General features: G+C 39.1%; 2 protein-coding genes across 5 annotated transcripts in view; one reads left to right on the forward strand and one right to left on the reverse strand.

The window, feature by feature from the left end:
• Nucleotides 1–7,653, reverse strand: part of CWC27 (CWC27 spliceosome associated cyclophilin) — a 221,027-nt gene extending 213,374 nt beyond the window's left edge. For 2 of the 4 annotated variants that reach the window (XM_014848509.3, XM_070519593.1), the window contains exons 1-2: nt 7,184–7,653; nt 509–605 (exon numbers count right to left, since the gene is read on the reverse strand). In XM_014848509.3, coding sequence (XP_014703995.1) covers nt 509–605; nt 7,184–7,225 — 139 coding nt within the window. In that variant the 5' untranslated portion in view covers nt 7,226–7,653. The remainder of the gene's footprint in view (nt 1–508; nt 606–7,183) is intronic. The other 2 variants (XM_044772370.2, XM_044772377.2) reach the window with 1 other exon arrangement.
• SREK1IP1 (SREK1 interacting protein 1) overlaps nt 7,653–12,975 on the forward strand; it is a gene marked incomplete at its 5' end in the record, with an annotated part of 48,585 nt that continues 43,262 nt past the window's right edge. The window contains one exon of the mRNA XM_070519683.1: nt 7,653–7,859. Coding sequence (XP_070375784.1) covers nt 7,653–7,859 — 207 coding nt within the window. The remainder of the gene's footprint in view (nt 7,860–12,975) is intronic.

Raw genomic sequence — 12,975 nt, forward strand, 5'->3', positions numbered from 1 at the left:
GAAGAAATTGGTAAATTTGGTTTTACATTGGTTTAGTTGTAGCTGACAGTGGAAGACTTGTATAGAAAAGTCCACTAGGCAATTAGATATGTAAATGAGAGCTGAAAAGAGAAAAAATGGCTGAAATTCTAAATTTAATGGTCATTTGGATGGAGGTAATAACTGAAGAATAAAGAAAATAGAGAACTAGAGGCAATCTCAGGGAATACCAATATTTAGAGGATGAAAGAAAGAAGTGGAAAATAGCCAAGGAGACCAAAAAAGATCAAAGTATTATTTGGTGAGACAAATTTCTCTGTGAAAGATAAACAGATTTACTTGGGGGAAAATTTTTATCTCCTCTGTCCACTTCCTGACACATAGCTCAACACTACATCACTCATGCAACTCTTATCATTCATTACCACTGTTTAATACTTGTCTTCAATATTGTGGAAAAATACACTGCAATTCATTTTTAAGTTAACAACATTTCTCCTACAGAATAGAACTCAAGAGTTATGATTACCTTCCAAACAAAGCTGAATGAAATTCCTGCAAGCTTTAGGAGCTTCTTTGGACCACAACTCTATGTCAATATCTCCAGCTGTAGTTTTCAATAAAACCTGTAGAAAAAGTATAGCATCATTATATTAAACTACCATTTTGCTTGATAATCAGTTGAACGGCTGCTCAACTTGAAGCATTCACTAATGAGTTTTCAATTGCAAAATAAAAATTAGAAACTTGGCTTGGCTTTAGTTATTATACTCAAAATATTTCAAATATTCAGTACATTCAGTCATTGTATAATTCTATCTTTCAAATACCATTTTCAGAAAAAATTTTTTAAAAATAGCATATAACTTCTTAATCACAAAAAAAAATTTTTAAATCAACAATTTAAACTTGTTTTAATCAAGAAAGTTTCCCATGGCATTTATTCCAATAAAATTGGTATAGCAAATTAAGAAATTAAAGAATAAGCCACAAAATTGTGACAGTATAAGACAATTTTAAAATTACCCTTTTATATATAAACACTCTACTTTCACATTCAAAATCATGCCATTCCTAGTTTACAAAGGAACATTCTTAATCTAATTCTGGGTTATATATTACAAAATGGTATGTCTTAAAACCATCATCAACAGTAAATGGACTCCTTTGATAGCCTCCTTTCCACCAGCTCAGGAAGGCAGTTACTCCTTGGTGTAACCAGCCATCTTACAACAACCAGAACCCCTACTGAGCCCACAACTTATAACTATCTTATTAATAACCACAAATAACCAAAAAGAAAGTTAGGCTCTAAATTTGAACACTGGCACACCTAGAATCTAACTTCTCTAGTAACACTTTCTTCCTCTCAGTGTACCAGAGCAGATCAGTGTCAATTCATGATCAATGGTCAATGATTTGTGACCATAAAAATCATTTAGAATGTTCTTGCAAATAAAGAGTACGCAGTGTGACTATTTAAAAACACGAGACCGATTCCCATGAGAAGTCAGTATCATTGAAACGTCACACTTTTTATTTTCTAAAACTCCTTTACCTAATTATTTGGAACTGAAAAGAAGTAAAAACCATTCAGTGAAGCCCTCATCTTGCATGGATGCCCCAGAGAAGCTGTAAATTGCCGAGAGTCAGAAAGCTTGTTAACAGCGAAGCAGGAATAGCATTTCTCTCTACTCCCTCCTCACCAGTGCACTTTTGCTACAATTGCCTTTCAATTTCTGTTTCAGAAGCCCAGATTATACTGCCATAGTTTATACAACATATTGATGAATTTATTATATCTTTATGGTCTTTTATTGGCTACACAGTTCTCTTACAACTATTTTTCAATGACCATGGGGGTGGTGGTTGAGAGTGCCATCAAGTGAATTCCAACTCCTAGTGACCCTGTGGACAGCACAGCAGAACCCTGCCCGGTCTTTTTGCGCCACCCTCTCACCTTCCAGCGCTAGCTCAGACAATGCTCCCCTGCTATTTACAGTTTCCATGGCCAACTTTTTGGAAGTGAGTGACCAGGTCCTTCTTTCTAGTCTGTCTTAGTCTGGAAGCTCAGCTGAAAACAGTCCACCACAGGTAAAGCTGCTGGTCTTTGAAATACCAGCGGCATAGCTTTCAGCACCACAGCAACAAGCAGCTGCCACAATGTGACAACCGACAGACGAGTGGCATGGTTCCCTGCCCAGGAATCGAACCTCGTAGGTGAGAGCTTTGAATCTTAACCACTAGACCACCAGGGCTGGCTAGTAGGGGAGAAGGAGGTGAAAATACTTATATTTGGGCTGGGGGAAGTGAAAATATCTATACTGTGGTAGCTTTTAAAATGGTTTCCTTAACCTTTCAAGAAATTTTATATAGAAGCTGAAATGCAAACGTGCATGATTTTCTCAATCCATTACATTTCCTTTATAAAAAGAATGGAACATTTGTTGAGTGCCTTCCATGTGTCAACTTCTGTGCCAGGTATTTCCCATATCTTACCTCATTTAATCCTCAACTACAAAGCAGGTATCATTACTCCCATTTTACTTAATAAAGAAACAGAGACTCAGATAAAGTAACTTTTTCTAAGGTCTCACAGTGAACGACTTAAGCCAAAGGCTGTCTGGCTGCAAAGCCCATGCTTTTTCTAGACCACCACGCCGCATCCACAAAGTTCTCCATAAATCCCATACTGTACTGGAAAAAACAGTCCATCAAGGTCTAGGGCCCTGCCACATGTCTCAGAAGAAATCCCCAGGTTACCCTGGTTACAACTGACTTGAGTAGAGAACAGTGCCTAAGTCAAAAGCAATCATATATTAGCTAGATATCAGCAAGGCCTTCTAACTCGGCTTGGCATGAAAAAATACCCAAAAGAGATACTCCATATGGGATGGTGACAAATCAACCCAATTGCATTCTCATTCTCCCAGGAAGTATACATTTGGGATGCAAACTGAGAAGCTGAGTATCTAGAATGACACCGTGTAACACCTTCTGATTTCCCATGAGATCTGATGTACATCCCAAGCTTAAAAGTACAGTATATCTAAAAAACAATGTCCTGTCCTACCTCATTATCCCCTTGGATATTTGAAATAAAGCACTGTTGTTACAGGGAGCCTATACATGTCTTCTCTTCCTTGCAACTCTAAAGGAGTGATCTCCAAACTTTTTGTAAGTGTGAATCCCTACTAGCAGAGAAGAGAAGGTGGGTGAGATGGGAGGTAAGGACTTAGAGCACACAGCCCCAAAATATGCATATTTAAATACATGTAGTACTATATTACTCTAGTATTACATTATAAAAGATCACACAAAATAAAAATTTTAAAGGATTACATAGAAACACTATTTTAAAATAATTCTATTTTCTTTACTAAGAGTACAATGAACTTTTTTTAAATAACAGATTTATTGAGATATAATTCACATACCAAATAATTCACCCTTTTAAAGTGGTTTTTAGTATAATCCAGAGAGTTATGCAACCACCATGACTATCTAATTCCAGAGCATTTCATCATCCCAAAAAGAAACCCTGTACTCATTAGCAGTCACTCCCCATTTCCTGCTACTCCTAGTCCCTGGCAACCACTAATCTACTTTCTGTCTCTATGGATTTGCCTACTGAACATTTCATATAAATGAAATCATACAATGTGTGGCCCTGTGTGTCTGGCTTCGTTCACTTAGCATAATGTTGCTTTCAAATTGTAGAGGTCCATCTTCCTGTTCCATACACTTAGGTTTTCAAATGTCCTGAAAATCAGAATGGCTTTGTATTCTTACTGATGAATATGTCAAAACACAATATACATTGAAGACAAAGTTCATCATTAACAACAATAAATAGAAATCCATATTCAAAAGATTTTCATAATAATTTCTCATTTTTGACAGAATTCTCACGTTGAGGCATCAGCTCTACCATTTTCTTATGGTTTGCTTATATGTACCTTATTAATATTATCTTCAATATGAAACTTGTGAGGGTTAGTTTAGTTAATCTAGATACCATGAAATATAAATCCATTTAACAAGGCATTAGGAAAAAATACATCATGATATATAAAAAGTGACTGAATGAGTAACTGAATTTATGTTCCTTTTTATATATAAAATGTTGCATTTAAACAAATAAAGGGGAAAATAAATACAAACAGAAGTATGTAGATTTTCTCCCTGTATCACGAGTATGATTTTGCACACTCCCTCAAGTGTGCACTCACTCATATAGAAATCACTGTCCTAAAGAACAAACTAATGCACATCATCCCTCCCTCTAGACTCTGGAGTCAGGCTGCTCAAATTCAAATACTGACCCTTTCACTTACGAAGAGTAAGACAGCTTCGTTACCTTGGGTATGATATCTAACACTTTCGTGACTCGATTTCCTTATCTAAAAACAGGCATAAAAATATCCTCATAGTATTGTTGTGAGGACAAAATGAGTTTTTGTTTTTTTTTAAACTTTTTATTAAGATTATGATAGTTTACAACCAAAATGAGTTTTTATATAGACTGTTTAGAATAGCACCTGACAAATAGGAAATGCTCAAAAAATAGTAGCTAGTATTGTAATTTTTTTTGGCCACACATAACCTACATCTAGTACAAAGAATGCATACATGGTTGGGCCACCTTGTCTACCACAGTTTCTTAATCTTTCCAGTGATAAGCTACTGAATAAAACAAAGAAGGCACATGGCTCGCTCCTCCTTTGGCCATCACCTCTTGGTCAGACGTCAGTGGCTCCTTTTCTTAAAGCTCCCAAATAAGACAGTACTTTGATAATAAAATGTTTCTTAGGAATAAATAGATATTAATATACAATTGAGATTAAATGATCATAATATGTGGAAATTTCACCTCCAATGGATAAGGAAATTTCTATCAAGTGGTACATCTCTGTGCCTCATCTTCAGAGGCCAGAGTTATAGCCTAACAGCAAAACATTTACAGATAATTGTCAGGGTTAACCACTGGTGTAATATGTCAATCACTTCCCAAGTTGATATCATGCTTTTTTTTTTTTAATTTTTATTGAGTTAATGATAGGTTACAATCTTGTGAAATTTCAGTTGTGCATTATTGTTTGTCAGTAGTGTTGTAGGTGCACCCCTTCATCCTTTGTGCCCACCCCCACCCCACCTTTCCCCTGTGATACCATGCTCTTTGAAGGGAGGAATTTTGTCCTATTTATTCTGAATATCTCTGTATCCTTTCAGTACCCAATGCAGCATTAGACACTACAGGTACTAAACTAATATTCATTGAGCAAGCTTATTATATCTGCTTTAAGTTCTTTCCAGACCAAAATTCTTGCCATACTCTCTATGGTACAGAACTTTTAAGGTTTAATGTCTTCAATCAGCCTTATGCTAGAAAAAGTCCCAAACTGTGTTTGAAGGAAAACAGACTACATTCTCCCTCAGCCCAATTCTGTTTAGAAGAAGGACAGTATTTATCACATTTTGCATATACTTATTTGCATGATTATTTGGTCCACATACATTTCACTCAACTGACTCCATGATAATACAGACAATGCTGGCTTTTCTTTCCATTGGACCCCTAATACCTAGCATAGAGTCTAGCATTTGCTAGGTGCTCAATAAATACTTGTTGACTGAAAGATCTCCTGTTCAGGCATGTATCTTTGTTAAACGTTTTTATGTTTATGACCATGTCAAATCTTCCTCTAGAGTAAAGCAATTAAGTCTACCCTTGACCAGCAACAGTATAACCCCAAACTCACTGATATTTAATACTTCTCAGAAGTTAAGAAATATAGTATTAATTCACCCATTCATTTAGTACAGATTTGAACTCCTCCTACAATGTGTCAAGCACCATTCTAGGTTTGTCTCTGCCCTCATAGTGCTTGCATTCTATGGGGGATACAATAAACAATAAATAATAAGTATTATAGAAAAAAACTAAAGAGAGTTTATGGAGGCAGGGAATGCTGTGATGCAGGATATGAATGATGTTTGCTGTTTCACAGAGTGTAGATAGGAAATGCCTTTTTGCTAAGGTGTCATTTGAGCAGGGCAAAGAGTATACTAGAGAAAAGAACAGCAAGTGTGAGGCCTAGGATGGGCAATGTATTCAACCTCTACCAGAGTTTATCAGCTGGGGGTGATACCACTCTCAAAAAACATTGGAAATATGAAGAGGTAGGTATTCTGGGTAAAGGTGAGGAACGGGGAGAAGTTCAAACAACAAAAAATTTAAAGAATTGCTCTGCCCAAAATACCCACTGAAATTTTTGCTGGTGATATCAATTACAGCATTTTTTTCAAATTTCCCTCATTATATTATCATATGTCAATCAATAAAAGATTACATAAATAATTTATAATACAGTCATGCAACAGAATTGTATCTGATGTAAATTTAATTTATCCTAATTCAACTATATACTTTCAGTCTCACTATTTTCTCCATTATGCCGGCTCATCATGTTTCATATGTGATATAGACTAGGTCTCAGTTCAAGAATTTAGGTGATATTCATTCTATTACTTCTCTGCTTCGTATTGCCTATAAAACACATCAGGAAATCATTCTCCCATTCTAATGTGGGAACATTTCCCATTCCCATCTTCTCTAGCAATCATCTCATGTTTTAAGACCAGCATGAAGTTTCCCCTGCTTTCGCAGTTGCTCACTTCTCAGTACGTCCATGGCAATATGCTCCTCTCTCCATAAGCACGCCTGTCAGACATATCATAAAGTTTTTCTTTACCTGCCTGCCTCCCAACTAAACCATAAGCTCTTGTAGGGCAACAACTAGACCATATCCATCCATATTGGTGTCGCCAGCACCTAACAGAGTGCCCGGTGCCTACCAGGCGTTCAATAAATGGAGAAAGAGCGATCTCCACGGTAAGTAAAAACTATGTCAAATTTTAAAATGTACTCAAGTTTTTATCTAAGACTCCAGAAAACGCCTGCATGGGTTAAGTTAAAGCAAGACATAGGGTCAGCTGGCTGGTAGATGGAGAAATCTCCACATGAGGACTTTCTCAAGTGTACGCTGAGAAGTGCCAATAGATGGTTTCGATGCAATCGTGTTCAGAGGCAGGGGAAAAACCAAGACTTCTTGTGATCTCTTGGAACCCTAAGACCCCAGAACTCCCTTAATCAGTGAGGTATCACTTTGGGGAGCCCAGGTACCCTAGACAAGGCTCTCACCTTCCCGTTGGTGGGAGGCTCCTGGATGTAGATGTTGCTCATGCTGGTCAGTCCTCAAGCCTCTGCTCTCAACTGGCGATGAGAGCGAACGGCCGGTCACTAAAGCTGTTCACCTATCAGTACACGCTTCCTTAAGTCGGGTGGTCGCAGAAAGCTCCAGTCTGTCAATATCCCGTAAGACAGCGACACGAAACACTGTATTTTCCCAAAGCTAGCCCCTCACGGACGCCGCCATGTTGCTCCCGGACCCGAGCACCGCTAACCCTGAGAAGGGGGATTCTATTAGCCTCCAGGGAAGGAGAAAAGATTATTAAGCCCCTATAGACTAATTTAATTCGTATTGCGATTTTAAAAAGAACAATACGTAAGTCTTGGTGGCGTTTACTTCACTGCACGCGTGTGCAGGTCTCATTTACCCCCCGAAGCTGGCAGTAATGGTTCGGACCATGAGTGAGCTGCAATATGACTCCCCCGGAAACTGCATCGGCTGCTACTTGGTTCCGCTATCGCCGGAGGCTTAGAGGGCCTTCCAGGACTGTCACCTAGGTGCCGCGGCTTGGGTGGCAGGAAGAGGCCACCCCAGCTGCGCGTTGTCCTTGCGGCCGGCGGGAAGCGAGGGCGCTCTCGAAATCCGAGGGCTTCTGCGACCCCTTTTACAGCACCATGGCAGTCCCAGGTGAAGACCAACGGCAGGGCCCCGGGGTCTGGGCGAGGAAGGGAGCGGGTAGGATATACGGGTGGGGTGCGCTGGTGTAAGGAGGGGCGCCCTTCGCGATTTAGGCGGAGGCGTTAAAATTAACAGGTTCGTTTGGTTTACATAAAAAAGTTTACACTGCAGAAATAAACTCTGAAGGAAAGAAACTATCTCCCCCTGCCCCAGCCCAGCTCCACTTCCCTGGATGGATTACAGGGAAAGTGTACGGTGGCGGAGGGAGGGTGGGATGCGGAGGGGCGGGAGACGCAGTAACTGTGGGCCTAGGGGGAGGGTGGCTGAGAATAACTGACTTTAATTTTAGTATGGCTGGAAAATAAAATTTGAAGTGGGAACACATGGCGGACCCAAGTAGCCAGAGGCGTTGTTTATCGCTAACGTCGCAGGGACGAAATGGGCGGTCTGGGGTTCTGCTTCTCTCTCTTCCTGTTGTGTGGCCGTGGACCGGTCGCTTTGCCCTTCTTGGCCTCAGTTTCTGCATCTGTAAATGGAGATTTGTTGATTTTTGTCTGTGGTTCCTCCCAGCTCTCAGATTCTGGGTCCGGTAGGTACTGACCTAAAAACAGTGAACCCTGCTAAATAAGCGTTTCAGAGATTTCCCGTTCACAACCACCAGCTTACTTGGAAGCTCTGGGGGTTCGGTGGGAGGGCATCTCCTTAAGCCAGCGTTGCCACGATGTGTTTTGCAGAACGCTGGTTGCAGGAGATATTTTGAGAAATATACGCCGCCCCCCCCCCCCCACTTCAAACACTCCCTCCCCCTACACACAACTTGGAGATTCACAATGCACTTTAGTATAGAAAAGACCCAGAAGTGCTGTGGTTAGAAGCTCTAATTTTGTTTTAACCTGCCCTTGCCAGTATTATTTAAGCACATTTGTACTGTGGCAGCCTTTTTTGAACCCTATTTTACAGATAGCTGTTATGAGAGGGTTGTACTTTTCTACCAACTACAGTTTGGGGAGGAGCACAGGGGGGATTGTGAGAGAGGAAAGATACACTCATTCATACCGTAACAATCTGTATTAAGTGCCTACTGTGTGCTAGGCACTGTGCTAGGGGTTAGGGATACAGTGGTGAGCAAACCAGTTGCTCTTCACAGAGAATTTACAATTTCGCTGTAAGGAGAAAGTACCAGAAAGTCAGACAAGTGGATAGCAGGGAAAACACAAAGCTTTCAGGAGCAGGTAGTAAGGGCGTCTAACAGGAGACAAGGAGGAGCCAGAAGAACTTTCCAGAGGATGTGACATTCTAGGAGGAGACTTGAAGAATTGCAAGGGGCGTGGGAGGGTTGAGAGGGGAAGTTGCAGCGAGAGGAACTGGATACCTAAAGGAAGAGGAAATGTGTGAGAAGAGGAAATGAAAGATGTTCCTATGGATGGAACTCAGAATACAAATGGGAGAGAAATGAGAAATTAACTAGAGAGAGACTAACAGTGGCTAGTATTTATTAAGCATTTACTATGTGTCAGACACTGTATCAAGCATTGTATTTTGTTTTGTTTAATATGCACACCCACACTGTGAGATAGTTATTAATATTTCCACCATACAGATGAAGATACTGTGGGTCAGAAAAAGCAAGTAACTTGCCTATTGAGACAGCCATTAAGTGACAGGTGGGTCTGGCTCCTCTAGAGCCCACGTGCTTATCCATTTTGCCCTGTTGTAGTCTAATTTACAAGGTAATTTCCAGCTCTTAAAGGACCTTGTAAGCCATGACAAAGAGTTTGGTCATTTTCCTAAGGACCATGGGAAGTCATTTAAGGGATTTTAAACAGATTCACATTTTGGGAAGATCATTCTGGCTGCACAGTAGATTGGAGGGGAGGTAGTCTGGATGCAAAGTCACCAGTTAGGAGTAATTCTGGTAAGTTATGGTGATACCCCAGGTACAGTCTCAGGAAGAAAGGAGAAGCAGATGGATTGGAGATATATTTTTGGTGATAGAATCACTAGGAATCTGTGATTGAGTCAATATAGGTGGATACTAGAGGAAACGAGGTATTACCTGGGTTACATTGTTAGGCAATTGGGTGGGGCTATTTACTCATATAGATAACATCTGAGAAGGAGCAGCTTTTAGGGGGATGATGGTGACTTTAGTTGGGGCTTGTGTTGAGGGATAGTCAGACATAGAAATGGAAAAATCTAATAGACAGTAAGAGATAAAATTTGTAGCTTAGGAAAGACCAAAGTCGACAATTTGGTGTTATCCACACATGTAATAGGAGTTAAGGCTGTGGGAGTGGAGTCCTTTGGTAGAGCGTGTAGAGTGTGAACAGAAGGTCTGTGGCTGAAGCCTGGAGAAAATCAACATGGAAACGGCCGTAGAGAAAGGCCAGCCTGCACAGTGGATTGCCTAGGCATCCCGATAGGCCGCATCAGCCTTGGTGATCTTTGCATCACACAGCTGCATCCAAGTTGGCCTGCTGTCACTGTTGGTTTCATTACTTGAGCATTTTGAACACCTCCATGGTATAGGCACTCTAGGGGACACAGTGTCACAGTCTGTGCCCTCCTAAGACTTTGTCTACTAGTGAGAATGTGCTGCTTAAGAAAAAGGATAAAAGTGATTTTTTTAAAGACCTTATTGAAATTCCCTTAAACTTAGACCAGTGTTATAGTTATGGTAACCTTCTTTCAACTCAAAATAATGCTTCAAAGTGTAATAATCTTAAATTGTGCCATTAAGGTAGATGGCAAGACATAGATAAACTGTTTAAACCCAGAAAAAGTTGAGATAATAGATGTGATGGCACTGTAAAAGTACAATGCAAGTGCCATTAGAAAATATAGATATAGAAAATGTCAAGATAATTTCTTGGATGATCGATCCAGGCAGTGTATTAAAGGAAAATAGGGCTCCATCAGAAACATTTTGAAATAACTATCAAAAAGCACAAGTATTATGTTATGCTCTTTTATTTTTAGGTCTAATGCTCATATGGATTCAGCATGGCATTTCTTGGGTGGTCCTGCTGGTGATTATTACAGGAAATGACTAAAAGAAATAAGGCTGCTTTCCACAAACAAAAATCAGCCTTGTCTATTTTATGGTCACCGTCTAGAGCTGCTTTTCTGCAGCATTGTTTGTCAGCTTCCACTTTTATGTCGATAACATAATGAAATGTGCACTCTCTTAGGGAAATCAGGGACTCTTAGTTGTCATTGAAGAAATAATGTTTAAACATAGGTTTCAGTGAAGTTTACTTTCTTTTTGATACTGCCTTTCTCATTCACAGTTATTGAAATTAGTTCTGACATTCCTGTTAATGATTCAGCATTGCCCGTGAAGAGTTGACCTGGCACAAGTGGCAATGTAAATTACTGATGTGGTTGGCACAACAACTATTTGTTTTTCTCTCCTTCAGTGAAATCTATATAGCTAAGATAGGGATTTTTATATAGCCAAATTAACATTACATCCAGCATATCAAAGTGAGTCAAATTCTTAAAACACATTATAATAGCATCTTAGTAATAGAAGAATTCTAAATTACATCACATCCAATTTCTTTTCACTCCTAGACTACACTATAGGTAATTTGTTTTCTCTCTAGTCTGTGGTGCACATTGCTCCTGAAATAATTTTCCTGAATCGTATTTCTGACCCTGTCATTCCTGGGAGGTGGGAACTTATTTCTTGACCCATATCTGTGAATTTTGTATTTCTCTTCAAGCAACTTAACCTTTCTGAGACCTAGTTTCCTTGTCTCTGTAGTGAAGGAGCTGATGACTAAGCTTTCTTTCACTTCTAACCTGCTGTAATGCAAAGCTCCGCATCGCTGCAAGAATGAAGTGTGCAGTCCTAAGCACGGCCACATCGCTCTTGCTACCCTTTCCTCCCACCTCTTTTCTCATGCATTCTACCATCTTCTGAATTGGCCAACTGTGCCCAGAACCTCTCATGGGCTTTTTCTAACTACATGCTTTTGCTATCACTGTCCCTCCTCCACTGTCTGTGTCTGCCTATGGGAAGCTTCCCTGATCTGTCAGCCTGCCAGGTCTTCCTGCTTATTAGTAGAGTCATGTGTCTTTTCTAGCGTGTTCACAGCTGTGGGTGCATTACCCATGATAACCTAGTATATTGTAGTTTCCTTTAGTGTAGGAACTTCGCTTTATTTGTCTTTGTGGCTTCTCTAACATCCATTTCAGAGTTGTGCCCATAATCGGTAAATAATATTTATTTGGGTGATCACTAGAATTGCTGCTGAGCAGAATCTGGTACTAAAGTAAACAGACTAAACTAGATAGCCATCTTGATTCTGTTTATTAGATAATAAGTTAAACTTCTGCGTGTCTCTTCTATTTTAAACTGGTAATACCTATAGCTTTTTTTCTTCACAGGTTATTTGTATTTTATGAGGCAAGTGGACAAAAGCATTTTATACATTTATTAAATATTAGCTCTTTTATGTCAGTAGTTTAAGATAAACCACTCTTTGGTTTACTTTTGTCTCTCCTTTTGACCATCAAATGATTATGAAGGCATTTTTAACTGAAGGTGAGGACAGCTGCTCTGTCAAAATATTTGCATCAAGGAACTCAGTTAACCTATTTTTTTTTTTTTTTTTTGTAATTCACAAAGAATAATTTCTGCTGTTCTTTCTACTTTGCCGTCAGTACAATTATTTGAGGATCCCTAAAAAAGGATTATATCTGTAAATTCTTAATATAAAGCAGTAGAAAAGTTTAAATACTTGGAGTATTACTTTGCATTCAACTTTAGCAGAACACATACATATTATATAGATACTAGCACCTATGTGGTATAAAATCTAGCCACAGTTTGAATTTTAAAAGCGGAAGAAATTGAAGTTATCTTTAAGGATCCCCAAATTACGATAACTAGACCTATAATGGAGTAACCAAATGTAAAAACTTAAATTGTTATAAAACAGAAAAGGAATCTAATCTAATCTAATTGATTCAAATCAAGTTAAAAAATAAAAAGAATGGACAGAGGTGATTGCAACTGCTAATTACTCAATAGAAAGAGAACTTTGTTACTTAAGTTGTTTGCTTTTAAATTCAAATGATTATAGAAGATATTTTAATATAAAGAAAACTTTACTTA

This window comes from Equus asinus, chromosome 10 (assembly GCF_041296235.1).
Source record: "Equus asinus isolate D_3611 breed Donkey chromosome 10, EquAss-T2T_v2, whole genome shotgun sequence".
Classification (NCBI taxonomy): domain Eukaryota; kingdom Metazoa; phylum Chordata; class Mammalia; order Perissodactyla; family Equidae; genus Equus; species Equus asinus.